At 40.0% G+C, this 15,567-nt stretch overlaps 1 protein-coding gene across 1 annotated transcript; it reads left to right on the forward strand.

The window, feature by feature from the left end:
- Positions 1-2,966: 2,966 nt before the first annotated feature.
- Positions 2,967-15,567, forward strand: TMEM30A (transmembrane protein 30A). Its single transcript, XM_054280283.1, has 7 exons — positions 2,967-3,239; positions 8,508-8,624; positions 9,242-9,349; positions 9,605-9,692; positions 10,162-10,305; positions 12,283-12,489; positions 13,391-15,567. The coding sequence occupies exons 1-7, from the start codon at positions 2,967-2,969 to the stop codon at positions 13,582-13,584; spliced, it is 1,131 nt and encodes a 376-aa protein (XP_054136258.1). The 3' UTR covers positions 13,585-15,567.

The following is a 15,567-nucleotide window of genomic DNA, read 5'->3' on the forward strand; positions in this document are numbered from 1 at the left end:
TAAGCTTCCTAAAATAAAGCTTTGTTTAAAACATACATACAATCATGGTGTATTGAAATAATTTGGATTTTAAAATATTTTTGATGAACTGCAACACTTTGGAGTAGGAGACTGGTGATTTCATCTTGTATTTATGTTCCTAGTCAATTTTTTTACATCACCTAACTTGAATATGAATCTAAGATAAAGATGTAAAAAAAGTGCATTAACCACATAATTAGTCTATATATTGGGGACACTCAGGAAGAAATCGATTAATATAGACTAACAATGTAATTAATTTCTACAAGTACTGTAATTTTAAAGGAGGTAATTGGGGAGAACTTTCACACTAAGGTAATGTGAAATATCGATGCTATATATATATGTATATATACGTGTGTATATATATATATATATATATGCTATAGACATCAGAAGCTGTTAAGCAATAGAAAACCAGCGAAAGATCTACTTTTCCCTTAGAGATCTCTTACTGTCTAAAGAGGACTGAAAGACCTGTGAAGTATAATTATAGTGATAAAATATAGTTTCAATCCATGAAAAAATCTCAAATAGATTTCTCTTGTTGTCAAACATAATTAAACAAATTTATCATGCCCTTTCTTGCCAGTTCTCTCACACCTGAGAGCATCAGGTCCCAGCTTCCCATTATTGCCCCTTGATTATTATCCTGCTGCCAGGGAAATTTCTTGCCATCTCTCGCCACAGGTTTTCAAGCAGTCTTGTTCCCTTGGGATCCCAGGCTGCATCTCTCTGGATTCTCTGTGATGCTGTGGGAATAAAAGTTACTACAGCTGAAGGTAATAATTGCAAACAGAAGACAATAAAGGAAAGGGTGGTACTAGAGACAATGGGCTTATTTAGAGGGAATGACAGCAAAAGTTGGGGTCCACAAGATACTGGAAAAGATAAATTAGGAATGAAATATAGTTTTAGCACAGATGCCACAAGGAATATTATTAACTTTTGTACCCTATATAATTATTTAGGCACAGAATTAATACTTATATTTTAGACATTTTTATATATATCCGGATTTCCTATGCTATGTCAAGGAGGCCTTTGGTGCCTCCAGAGCAAAATACATTTGCACAAGTCAGGTGCTCCCCCCAGTGGTCTTGGCTGATGCTCTCGGTGCTCCAGAGAACTTAAAGGCATTTATTTTACATAAACTGTTCCATAGCCAGCTAAAAAGTCTTCAGATTGAACTACATTATAAAGTTATTTAATTAAATAGTTCCACTTACTTTTTTCCTTGAAATCAAGTAAATACATGAATATTTTCTGAATGTGGATTTGGTAGCACTCTTGGGGTCCTGTGTAGGAAGGACCAGAGAGTCCTCACAAAACAGACTTTAATGCAGAAGTGCCAGTGAAGTGAGAAACATGGACTTCCAAGGTTGCATTAGCTTGAGCAAAGCCTGCTAAAGCAGGTGTTCTGGGATACAAGTACATACTCCCACACTGGATTCCACAAGGTGATTGCATCTCCAAGGAAAGGGTTTCAACCACTGGAACAGGCAGCTCTGGAGGGGTGGTAGAGCTCCTATTACTGGAGGTGTCAGAGAACAGACTGTAAGTGGTAGCAAGTGCCATGGTGTAGTTGGCATGGCAGTGTTCAGTCAAAAGCTGGACTCAATGACCTCAGAGGTCTTTCCCAGCCTAATTGATTCTGTGATTCTATTTAATGCAGTCAGGTTGGCTCCTAATGGGAAACAACAGCATCCATATGTGTAAGTACCTAAAGGGGGATGTCGAGTCAGAAGGAGCCAGACTCTTCTCAGTGGTGCCAACCACCAGAACAAGAGGCACCAGGCAGAAACTGATGCACAGGAAGTTCCACCTGAATACAAGGAAGAACTTCTCCAGTGTGTGGGTGCCAGAGCACTAGAACAGATTTCTCAGAGAGGTTGCAGAGTCTCCCTGACTGGAGATATTAAAAAATCATCTGGATGCAGTCCTGAGCAGGGGGGGTTGGACCAATGACCCTCTGTGGTCCCTTCCAGCCTTACCTGCTCTGTGATTCTGTATCCACTGCACTGATTCACTCACACCTCCTGACAGCAGAGCAGGAGTACAGAGCACAAGAGCTCCCAAAAGTGGTGGTTGGCATACATGGCTCCATTAAGAGAAACCCTCAAAACTCTCATGCATTGTTACATCTCTACAGCAGCACTAATCCTGTTTATGAGGGTAGGAAGCCGAAGCTGACCTCTCTGTTGACCCAATGGATGCTGCCTTGGGTCAGTGCATGCCAGCAGGGAGGATGAGGGGCAGTGCTCAGGAGCACAGAGAGGGGAGGACAAGGCTGCGGGCCTCGGTCTTACCCCAACCCTGGGCATGAGGAGGCAGGATCCCTGCCCTAAATCTAGAATCCTAATCCTCACCAGAGCACAGCCTGCCTGGCCAGCACATAGAACACATCCTGTGAGGAGCAGCTGAGGAAGCTGGGGGGTTTTGGCCTGAAGAAAAGGCCAAAACCCTGGGGAGATAATTCTCTCCATAACTCCCTGAGAAAAGGTTGGAGTGAGGCAGGGACTGGTTTGTTCTGCCGTGTCTGCAGTGAGGACAACGGGAAATGAGAGAGAGGAGAAATGAGACGGAGGAGATTCAAATTAGATATTAGAAAAAAATATTCATTATTAGGGTGGTCAGGCATTGGAACAGGCTGCCCAGGAAGGTGGTAGTCACCATCCCTGGACGTGTTCAAGAGATGACTGGATCTGGCACTGGGTGACGCGGTTTAGTGGTTTAGGGGTCACAGTGGTAGTGCCGGGTGGATAATCGGACCGGATGATCTTGCGTGTCTCTCCCACTCCTGACGATTCCGTGCCTCCATCACTCCAGGACTCCCTGGTCTGGGCGGGCCGCGCCCGCCGTGCCCCCTTCCGCAGCGCCGCGGCCGAGTGCGCAGGCGCGGTGCCCCCGGTCACGTGTCGCGCGGCGGCGGCGGCGGCGGCGCCATGGCGGTGAACTACAGCGCCAAGGAGGAGGCGGACGGGCACCCCTCGGGCGGCGTCGGTGTGCCGGGCGGCGGCGCGGTGGGCGGCGGCGGCGGGGGCGCCGTGAAGACCCGCAAGCCCGACAACACCGCGTTCAAGCAGCAGCGCCTGCCGGCTTGGCAGCCCATCCTGACGGCGGGCACGGTGCTGCCGGCCTTCTTCATCATCGGCCTCATCTTCATCCCCATCGGCATCGGCATCTTCGTCACCTCCAACAACATCCGCGAGTACGAGGTGCGCGGGCGGGTGTGCCCGGCCGGGGCTTTGGGAGCCCGGGGCCCGCTCGGGGAGGCCGGGCCGGGCAGGGCGAGCGGGCATCGCCGGCCGGGGGCCGCCTGCGGCTCCGGGCAAAGCCGGTCCCCTCCCGGCCGGCCGGGACCAGGCGGGGGCCGTGCGGGGCGGACCCGGTGGTTCCGATCCGGCCTAACGTCTGTGCTCGTCAGCAGAGCGTCCATTAATTGCCCCGAGCAGACAGCGAGTGACAGGAGTCTGCGGATAGGCTGGAGCTCTTCCGTGAGTTCTGTCAGTGTTCCCGAGGGAGCTTCAGGGAAGTTACTGCCTGCCTTTAATCGACACAGCCCAGTGCTCCTTTTCTTCTTCAGCAGTACAGGCAGCGCATCATCCGTGGAATAGCCTGTGGCAGTCCATTATTTATGTCCAAATGTTCCAAAGTAATTGTATTTTCAGAACAAAGCTCTGTGGTGAATGTATTGCTGTTATTCTTACCTGCACCGATGATTTAATGTTGCAGGTGCTGTATGGGAGACCAGGATGTCCAGAGTAAGCTTGGAAACAAGGATCAAAGAGTATGGCTTTTTCTAATTAAGACTTAGAAAACTCCAGTCTGAGTTTATCAGATTTACAGTTTTATCAGATTTACATCTGATAACCAGCCATGCTACTGCTGTGAAAAGTTACTGAGCATTAGCTGAAAACTGAACTGTGTATCACAGATCGATCCATTTGATAACAGAACCAGTTTGTGTTGAAAGGAAATAACGCACAGGGCTTAGGGGTGGGCAGCCTTGAGAAGCAATTGACAGCTATTAGTTTTGGTGAGCTAGTATGACTGAGATTGATTGTAGGGAAGAAGGTGTGTGGTTGTTCATTGTGTTTTTTTATTGGAGAGTATGAATTTTTGGGGATCAAATCACTCCAGTTACTGGATTAAGCTGCCACTTTCAAATAAATAGAGTTTAAGACAGTAGCTTAGCTGGTGGCAAGTTGTCACTGAAGCCCAGTTAGCTAAAGAAATCATGAGGTAGGGAATGAATGGTGTTTCCATATTTCTCTTAAAATGCAAATAAGGTTATAATGAAACCAATTTACCTCCTTTTATGTTAAGATCTACAGTTACAGTTAAGGAGAAAAGCAGAAGGGAAAAACCCAAAAGCTGAAGTGTGTTTTATAGCATCCTAATTTGTATGTAAGCATATTTTTTATAAAATAGTTGCTTCTTATAACAAGTGTTGGGGTTGTGCTGAACATCTGAAAATTGGCACAGGTGCTTCAGAGAACATGGCCAACTTGTCATGGGCACAAAGATTTTTAAATTGTCATGTTGTAACATATTTAAGGTAAATACAATTGCATGTTTCCAAGACTCCTGGAGAGAAGTATAAAAGTATCCTTGCTAACTCTGATTTTTGTTGACAACTGCATTTAAAATAGCCATTTCTATAGTAAATCAGTACAAAGTTTTAGATCATTATAATTGGACAAATATGTCCTTTTTCCATTATGACTGAATCGGCATTGATCTATGGGAACAAGAAATGCATCAGTTTCATGAGTCCAAAAATGTATGTGACTTCTTGTACCTGTATTGCTGCTGTATGCATATACAGGATTTTTATATACTGTTGTTGCTTAAGCAGCTCAGTCAGGTACTGCTGGTAAGTTCCAGTAGAACCCAAAAACCAGCTGTTCCTGCCTAACATCTGACAAAAGTCGTAGGTGAGCTGGGAGCCCAACCAACGCTCCCCTACACAGTCAGGTTGTGTGTAGAGAGCAGCAGTAACCATTTGTAGTGGTTACAAGCCTTCAGTCCTCTCCAATTTCAGGATAGTCAAGACTGAAAAGAGTTTAATTTGTTTGTTTTACTGTATGGATTTACCCTTTCACCTGTTGAAATTCTCAGAAATCTGATTGTTAGGCTTTTGTGAGGACAGGAGGGACTTTGGAGCCTGTGCTAAGTCAGAAGGGGCAAGTTTGTGTTCAGTTGCCTGATCCTCATATTTGTTTTATGAAGTGACACTCTACAAGTGAGATTATCATCCTATAGGCAGCTGAATTTAAGAAAACAAAAGTTTAAATCAAAAAAGGCTTTATAGTTGCAGCTGCAAAACACAGATAAAGCATTTTACCAATTAGGACCAACATCTGAGCTCCAAACACCACTGAGGGGTGCAGTTTAAGACACTGCTGTCACATACATGCTTAGATTACATACATCCCTGCTTAGAATGCTGGCTTTTGTTATAACCTCCAAGAGTTATTCACAAACAGCTGTAAGTTTGGCTGTGGGAGACAAGACATCCAGAAGCTTCATGCAGTGACTAAGCTTTTTTAGAAATGTAATCGGGGCAGGAAGCACAGGTGGTGATTTACACCTGCCTCCTAAGCAACAGCATAGCTCTCAAATCTGTGTGTATGTGCCTGTAAGCTTAGTGTACTGGAATTGAGTAGGATGTATAATTTGTGACCCTGAATACATATTTAGGTTCAAGTCACTCTTTCCTGAAACAAGGTATGGTAGCCATTAGTATCTCTGTGGACTGTGCTGTTCTTCTACAGGTGCAAGGACTGAGCAGCAAAATGTACCTCTTCCATTGATTTCCTTTATAAGATGTCTTGAATTCAAATGTGGAAGATTTCCAACAGTTTAAGTGTACTAGACCTATCAGGTTTTTGTTGTGTTTTCTCTAGCATTTTTTCATGGTTTCAAAAGGGCATAATCAGTCATTTATCTTGAGTCTGTTGTTAAAATAGATCATTTCTTGGAGGTGTTTTTTTTCTTCTTTGGAGTGTTGGTTTTTTTTTAAAATATATACAGAGTGAATAAGAAGCACTGACAGAGCATATTAATATATGATAAAATGTGATGAATATACAAAGTATTAAATGTGTGGGAAAGAGATCTTTGTGCTGTGACTGCTGCTGTGAAATGCATAATGGTAGATAAAAAGCCAGATTGACTTAAGGCATGGCTAGGAATGGATGACTGAAAGTAAGTACATTACTGTTGCCTGCATCTTCAGCCTTGTGTGCAGTTCCTGTAGCCTCATGTCAGGAATGATAAAAAATTAATAAAACCTACAAAGAGGACCAGATTTATGGATTGCCTGTTATACAAGAAATGGTTAAGCAGAGTAGGACAAAGTATGAAGTCTGCAAAATCACAAATAGTTTGGAGAATATGTGTATGCAGTAATTATGTTACTTCCATAGGTGTATGTCAGCTGATAGACATCAACAGCCTGAAAGGCCATTGGTGTGGAATAATTTGGATATACCCAGTGACCCAATGTCCTTAAATCCGGAGATTTTTGTAAGGGCTCACTGTGTCTGGTTGTCAGCTGTTGGGTGATCCCATGGGACAGAACAGAGGGGTCAGGCAGGTTCTTGCCATGGACTCCATAGTCAGTCTTTAGCTCTCACAGTCAAAAGTGTTACTTTGTCAAGAGGTGAAGATGGATGCCTTCATCCTTTTAAATAAGCTCTCTTGAATTTAATCTGTAAATGTGGATGCAGAAAAATACACTTGTGTTGACAGTTACTGTACAGGAAAGCTCTTTGATAGCATGCAAGCTGATAACAGTGCATCAAAGCATAATACTGCTTCAATATACATCAATTTCATGCTCCACAGAATTTAGTACATTACATTTTTAAAAGTGACATATTTAGGTCTATTGCAATCTTAGTCTTTAGTGTGTGCTCTTGACCTGAAACAACTTCTCACACTGGCAAGTTCTTTCTAAAGGAAATGCTTGCTTCAGCTTACTTTAGCAGAACACACCCACCCCTCAGTTAGCCTTCAACAAATGAGATGCATTGTTCGTTGGGAGCAGCAGTGGGGTCTGTCTGCTGCAGCTGAACAAAGCTGGTCATGGCTGCTGCAGCAGTGCTATTTCTAGATCAGCATAAACTTAATATCGTGTTCAGCTGAGCTGTAAAGATCATGATCCTCTCTCAATCTCTCTCTCTGCCAGGTAATAGCTTCTGAAGCTGTCTAGTTTCAGCTAGGCTCACTAGTGCATAGGTTTTGTCTGTCAGAAATCTGGCAGCAGAGCAAATGCCAATCAGTAAAGGTGTTTGCTGATGGAGCTGGTTGCAGCTTAATAGATACTGAAGAAATCACAGGAAGAGAGACCCTGAAGAAGATGTCGAGGAAAATAGGCTTCAGTTCTTTTCTGAGTACACTGTGTGTGTTTATTTTAGCTATATGGGCATTAGGACCAGTCATAAATCACTAGTTCTTGGTTATGCCTTTCACTACAAACATAAATCAGGACAAACAACTTGCAGCAGCCTTTTGTATAACTGTATAGATGTTCTAGTTTAAATGCTACTGCTACTGCACAGTTTTTTTGCAGTGAAGTATATATTTCACCAGTCTGAGTCTAAATTCTGAAATAGGTAATTCATGTTAAGTGTAGAAATACATCTTTTATAGACAGACATAAGCTTTCTCCTGCCCCACTTGCTGGAGCTACATGTGAGAGAGAGCTGATGTGGTCAAGTTACTTGAGTTGGCTTGGACTGTAGGGTGAGCTTGTGGCTGATAAGGCTGAATGTAGAAATTTTTAAAAAAGGCTTTTTATGGTCTACAATATTCAAGACAGAACATACTGTATAAGCCAGATTAATACTGATCATCTTCCTTGTCCATATACTGATTATTTTTCTATTCCTGACAAAATAATATTGGTGTAATAATCTTTCCTGGTTTAGGACAATTTTTGGGCATTAAGTGATTTTAAATTTTTTTCTTCTAATTAAGTGGCTAAAAATGGTCAACAAAGCAAGTTTTTCTAACGCAAATATTTTTTCATTAAATAGCTAGACTTTTAAAAGCTTAATCTCTCTGGAAAGCATGTAAAAACTGTGATCTGCTTTTCATAGAGTGTGTGTTTGGAAACATGACATTGTGTGGAGTGTCTGCTGGTTTTGTTTTGGTGTTGTTTTTTTGGTTGGTTTGGGGCAGGATTGGGGCTGCGTGGGGGGCTTGTTGGTTTTGTTTGGTTTTGCTCCAGGAGTAATTTAACCTCAGTGTTTAATTTGTTTGCATCTGAAATCAAGCATATAGTCAGAATCAAAAACTCATTTACAGAATGGTTAAGGTTGGAGAAAACTTCTTGAGATTATCAGATAGGCCTGAATGTGCTCTTGGTGTTGAGATATAATATGATTGCAAAATAAATGCCACAGCAGCTCTCTTGCTTAATAACTTTTCTTTATTCTCCCATTGTAAATTAATGACTGCACTTTCTGTTACAGATTGACTATACAGGAACAGAACCTTCTAGTCCCTGCAACAAATGCTTAAATGTGTCCTGGGACAGCACACCCCCTTGTACATGCACCATCAATTTCACACTGGAACATGCATTTGAGGTATGCTGCCCTGTATGCAGGATGAAGTCAAAACAGTTTATATGATCTATTTAATATTGAAAATGAAAGTTTTGTCACTTAAGTTTTTTTTCTGTTTTAGAGGATTAGTTTTAGTTTTCCTTTGAACTTGGATCTGACTTTTGTGTTCCCTTTTTTGTCAGGAGGGATGAGATATTTGTTAATGCCTCCATTTGTCTGGAAACATAAAACATTAAGTGGAATGCTTGTGTTTTACACATTCAAAGTTACCCTATGTGTCACACAGCTAGAGAGTAGATGAGCTATTCCTGCATGATATAAAAAATCTCAGTTTAACAGGAATTGGAAATACCAAATAAGTGCTTTCTGGCAGATTGGAGGCAAATGAGGCTTATGGGTTCTACCTTGGACAAGACAGGTATTGGGGTTGGTGCTGGTGAATATCATTCTGATAGTTGGTGGCACATTTATATTGTTTGACTTCAGCCTTGTTAGGACAGTACTTCTGTGTACTCATATGAAGTTTGAGGATTGAGGTTCTTACTTTATGAACGTTGCTATAAACCTAAGAGTTTAAGAACTTAAAATTGCAGGTTTGTATTAATGAAATCCTTCTTCCCCCTTCTTGCTTTTTGTAGAGCAATGTATTCATGTATTATGGGCTTTCCAACTTTTATCAAAACCACCGTCGTTACGTGAAATCTCGGGATGACAGCCAGCTAAATGGAGACAACAGTTCACTACTTGTAGGTATTCATGCTTGGATGTGAATGAGCAACTAATTTCTGTCTATTGCATAAATCACCACATAAATTATTTAGTTTCATGATAATGAAGTAGTAGAATTTTTGCATAATAGTAGGCAACCATAAGGAATTGATATTTTGTTTACTGAAAATTAACTGTAAAGTATTATAATTCGTATTGATCATGTAGTCAAAAGCAAGTTAGTTGTGTGAACTAGGACAGACTCATTTGCCTTTTTTCTTTCTAACTATCAGAATCCAAGTAAGGAATGTGAGCCTTACCGCACAAACGAGGACAAACCCATTGCTCCTTGTGGAGCTATTGCCAACAGTATGTTTAATGGTATGGTCACAATTTTAACTTATCATTTGTATGGGTCTGTGATCTAGTGTATGTTATCTATTGTGTTGCACATTATTCTGGATAAAAATAGTGTGGGCTTTTTTGTTTTGAATTAACACATTTTCATTGTTCAGAATAAAATAAATATCTTGTACTGCTTGTACTTGTTTAAAAATTGCTAGGAGAATTAATTTAATCTTCTAGCACACAAAGGATGGAAATACCTGTTGTGAGAATCTGCTACTGCTGTGATTTAGAAACATAGATATCATATATGGATAATAAACTGCTATCTCATATACACTGATTCTTACAGAACAGGTTGTTATTGTGTCAGGCAGACAGTGCGTGCCTTGCCTGCTTATCTTTATTTTGTTTTCTCCTGGAGGTAATTGTTTCAGTGCTTATCATGATCATCTATCTAAGGAATGTTTCTGCAGCTGATCTTCTAATTTGATTTTGTCTTTAGATACCCTGGAGTTATACCGCATTGATAATGACACAAGGACTCCGATTACTTTGATCAAAAAAGGCATTGCATGGTGGACAGATAAAAATGTAAAGTTCAGGAATCCTACAGGAGATGGAAACAACTTAACTGCGCTTTTCCAAGGTAAAAAAAGAAAAAAAGTGACATTTTAAGAGCAGCAAAATGCTTCAAACACCTTTTGATTTCAAACACATTTTGATTTCAGAGCTTTACCTCAGACATTTTACTGAATGTGCTAAATAAATGTTCTCTGAAGAAATCCAAGCTAAGGACTACTCGGCTATTTGAAAGATTGTCTTTAAATAATTGTTTTGGTTTAGGGCAAATTTGGTAGAGAATCTCTAAAGGGGCTCCTCTAGAAAGCAAACTTAGATGGCTTTTCTTCTTAACCAGTTTGGGAAGAACTCTTCTGAGAGAAGTGGAAAGTACTTGTTTATTTAACAGGCACAGCACTCTTCAGCACACAAATGAACAATACCAGATGACACTACTTTGAAAAAGATGACAAATTCAGAAAGTCTCTTTTGGAGGTGGTCGCTCTATTATCAGTCTTGGACTACTGCTTATTGTACTATAGGGGCTTCACTCGCTTGGCTTGCTTGATGGCAGCACACGTCTCACAGTTGTGGATAACTAGTGAAAACCTGCAAGTTTCTCATAAACATGTTTGGTTTTTACTTTTACTGTAATCATTAATTTGGTAGTTTTTAATTTCTGATTTTTTTTTGTACCCTGAATACTAAAAAATGTGAAATGTACACTGCTGGGGTTTAACCCCACTTGGCAACTAAGCATCATGACACAGTGTCTCACTAACCATGCCCTTGCTCAGTGGAAGGAAGAATTGGAAGGCTGAAAGGGAGAAGGCACATAGGTTGAGCTAAAGGCTGTTCAGTAATTAAAAACAAACAACCAAACCAAAAACACAGCAAGGAGAGAGGAAAATAAGACCCAAGAAAAACAAGTAATGCAAAAGAAAATAATTGCTCACCGCCATCTGAGTCCCTGAGCTGAAGTAGGCCCTGCCTACCTCTACCTGCCCTTTTCTATGGTATGGGATATCTCTGGTCAGCTGGGATCAGCTATCCCATCTGTGTCCCTGTCCAGTCTCTCCTGGACACCTCTCCTATCTCCTCACAGCTGAGGAGCAGAAGATGCCTTGATGCTGGCAAATACTGCTTAGCAATAACAGAAACATCACTCTTTATCAACAATGTGTCAAGCACAAATCCAAAACATTGTCCCATACCAGCCACTGTAAAGAAATTTAATTTTATTCCAGTCAAGACCGGTAAAAGTTCTATCGTGTTTGGATTTAACTTACAAAGAAATCCTACAGTTGTTAAATGAAACTCTTCATACGGAGTTTTCATTTAAATGTTTCTATGTCTAGGTTGTGCTGTTCTCTAAAAAAACTGATTCTTTTTTTTTGTTATTAGAAGTGACTGGTGTGTCTAATTTTTTAGATTATACGCAGTTTGGCAGATAGAAGTTTTCTTTGGCTGCTATGTCTGAAAAAGCCCCTTCTTAGGGCTCTAAGAGCATGTGTGTTTATGCAAGGTATATAATACCTTCAGGCTTAACCTGATGGGGGTTTCTTGCTTAGTCATAGCCAAATTACGTGTTGTCAGTATGATGGCTACCCTTGGAAAAGCAGATACCTTACCTTAATACAATGTGGAATTGTATTTCCAATAACAGTAGCAAAAGCATTTGGACATAATCTGAAATGATGTTTACAATATTACATGCTCCTGGTTCTCAAATTCTACCAAGTGAGTAGAGGGCCTATCATCATAATGGAGAATTACCCACCAAGCAGTGCTTTGAGACTTGACTTCCCTCCTGCATGAATTGTTTAAACAAATGGACAGTGCTGTTATGAATTATGTTATTTATTTATGGAATTTAAACTATTAAAACTGCAAAATAAAAAGTTCTTAAAGAGCCCAGTGCGTTGCAACAGAAGTGAGTCAGCCTATCTGTTCATACTGTTTGGAAATTCATGTGTTTCTTTTGTGGATTAGAATGGATTTTGATGAGCCAATGTGTTACTCAGTTTTGTATTTGAAATACTTTATTATTTTTGCATAATCCTAGGCACAACAAAACCTGTGAACTGGCCCAAGCCAGTGTATATGCTGGACTCAGAGCCTGACAACAACGGCTTTATCAACGAGGACTTCATCGTGTGGATGCGCACAGCTGCTCTGCCAACGTTTCGCAAGCTCTATCGTCTCATTGAAAGGAAAAACAACTTTCAGCCTACCTTACAGGCTGGAAAATACTCTTTGGATATTGCATACAGTATCCTTTGAAAGCAGGCCTTAGCTGGATTATGCAAATAGATATCTATGATATGCAAGTTATCAGATGGAACTAGCCTTTCTTCATACCGTCTCTAAAAAGAGATGGTATTGAGCTGTGGTTGAAAACTGGCACTGAGACCCAGATAGATTGTTACCATCTTTTACTTCTTCTCAGTGCTAGTTTTATAGCTTTAATAGCCTCATAGAGACAGGGAAATCAGATTGGTTGGATGCTGGGAAGGAACTGAGAAAAGCATAGGAAAAGAGGAAGAACAGATGTAGCTGGTAGCAAAGGAATTTAAGAACTGTAACTTCAAGGTGAAATGACATGTGATGAAAGGCAGACTGGCTGAAGGTCACAAAAATGACAGAGCTGTGGATCAGGGGAAGGACCGTCATTCTTTGTTGAGGAGACTAAATATTAGGTAGAAATGCAGGAGACTAGAGAAGGAGGGTTGTCATAGTTACTGAATTCTTAAAATTCAAAAGCACTTAATAATACCTTTTATATAGCTACTGCAGTGTTCTCCTCTGCTGTAAAAATGTGGGGAGTGCATGTAAAACAGAATGTAAAGAAAAATGTTGTAGTAAAATAAACACAGGGACTGAAATTTGTATTTCCCTCGCTTTATTGAAGCTGCTTTCATAAACACACAAAATCATGCATTTTACTCTTCTTCATGGTTAGTGTCTCCTAACATGGCTTTTGTTTTGAAGTAGCTGACAATGCCCAGATTAGTTTTATCCAAAAAGAACAGCTGAATGTTCCATATTTGCAATTCCAGTTCCAGAGGCAGCAGTTAGTATTTGGAACCTGATTGAAATGACGAAAATTTTCATGTGTCCACTTCAAGCTGGGTTTAGAAACTTGCTTCTTGTTTTCCTGAATGTTTTTTCAGATTATCCTGTACACAGTTTTGATGGACGAAAAAGGATGATCCTAAGCACCATATCATGGATGGGAGGCAAAAATCCCTTCCTGGGAATTGCTTACATCACTGTTGGGTCCATATGCTTCTTCTTAGGAGTGGTATTGCTATTCATTCATCACAAATACGGCAATCGAAACACCAGTGCAGACATTCCCAATTAATCTTGCATTCTGAAAATAAGTGTACTGCATGTGCATCAAGGCCAGTCCAGAATGGACCCAGTTTTTGAAAGACAGATCTCTGCTTCTGTCATTTCTGAGACTGGGTGCATAACTTTTACCTAAAGCTCCCCTTTCCCATACTGTGGATTAACTCTTGAAAATGACGGGTATACAATTAGCTCTATTGATTGTATCTCTGCCTATGTCAGAAACAGTTTTTCTGATGTTTGCCTCTAACTGGGCAGGCCACATGATGCATATAGCTCCTGTTCCCTTGATGCATCTGCTGCTTGTTCACGTGCTATGTAATGTCGGTATGATTCAGTACATTTAGATTGTGTGGAGAAAGATGGTTTAAGATACTGTAAATTGTTGACTTTCCAGACTTCAGGTGTCAGTGCTGTTGGAAGAAGTCAAGTCTTAAATGTTTTCTTCCATTTACTGTCTTGTGTGCATGGGCTCCTACCTTTCTTGCTGAGATTTTAATATATTTATACAAGTTGTTAAATATTTTTCCTGTGTCCTACCCACCTCTATTATATTAAATCCTTTAAGTGCTCTGTAAACTTCAGCACTCTGGATTCTTTGTATATTTACAATATATGTGCCTGGCCAGTAAATGAGCATCCTATGAAAATACCAGAAAACCTATTTGTTAATTATCTGCGTGAGACCCTTTAAAAGATTGTTCTAAATTGGGATATGCTTGTTGCAGATATAATCTTTTTCTAATTTTCTTCGCTTTAAGTCATATCCAATCCTAGTTCACTTTTTGCTGGTTTTGCTTTTTATGAGCAGCACCTAGCATTAATCAAGAAGAACTTAAAAGGTTTTTTTCCATTCATACATCAGGGTGAATTCCTTTTACTGGGGTGAATTCCTTTTACTCAAGGAGTTTCCTGATTTTTTTAAAGCATATGTATTCTGAGCAGGCTTTGTTTTAAGGGAATTGTATACTTTTTCCTTATTTGGAGTGAACACCACATGAATTTTTTGTGGTGTTTAGGAAGTAAACGATAGAAGTTCAGAAGTTGAGATGGCAGTGACATTTTTCCCTGAAATGCAGGTTTAGCTTGCTGTGAAACATAATTTAAATATTGCAGTTAGTCGCAATGTGCAGGTTAGTGTCTTAAATTACAGAAGGATTCACCTTAGGTTAATTAAAAGTTAACTGCAACCTGTAAAATATTACTTTTTGGTGACTTTTTTTAGATGATGCACAGAAACTCTAATGTATATGGTGGAGATCACTTTATATGCAACTAGCTTGATAAAGTATGGAATATATTAAAAGAGACCTAATAAATTCTGCAAACCATTTAATAAGAGATTTGGTTTTGTTCTTGAACATATATTTATTTTTATCTGGATGAAAAGACATCATTAAGTGTAAATGCAGTTTTAAATGAGTTGTATTTCTGGGATTGCATATTTATTACAAAAATGCATGGTCCAATAACTTAATCTACAGGCAACTTTAAACAAAACTATTTATTTATCACATAATCACATGACTGGTTTTACTTAATTACTTGTGTAGCCTAAGATTTTAAATGTGTAAGTCTGGATAAACTGTGGAATGAGGCAGCATTTCCAGTGTGCTAGCTTTCTGTAACGACATATAATAATTTAATTGCATAGTACAGCCTGGCAGAACAGGGCTTTCAAATAGTACCTTGTAAGATTTTATTTACAGTGTTATATTCATGTTGCTAGGGTTACAGAATAAGGGTATGTACCCTTGAAAACTTGCAGAATGTGTTAAACTGGCTGTGGATTAGCTGCTAGTCTAGATAGAGTAAATGAGCAAGGGGATGTCTCACAATTACTGGTTATTAAAATATTTTGATTTTTAAAGTTTGTGTTTGTCACTTGAAATGCAAATATATTCTGCTTCATTCATAATTCCTATTTTTTCCAAGTGGGAAAGGCTGCTTTTTGGGCTGTGCTTAAAATTAAAAAAGAAATATTTTTCTCTCTTCA

Source organism: Melozone crissalis, unplaced genomic scaffold (genome assembly GCF_028551555.1).
Source record: "Melozone crissalis strain CALT ecotype California unplaced genomic scaffold, PUWL_Pcris_2 ptg000027l_1, whole genome shotgun sequence".
In the NCBI taxonomy this organism is placed as follows: Eukaryota; Metazoa; Chordata; class Aves; order Passeriformes; family Passerellidae; genus Melozone; species Melozone crissalis.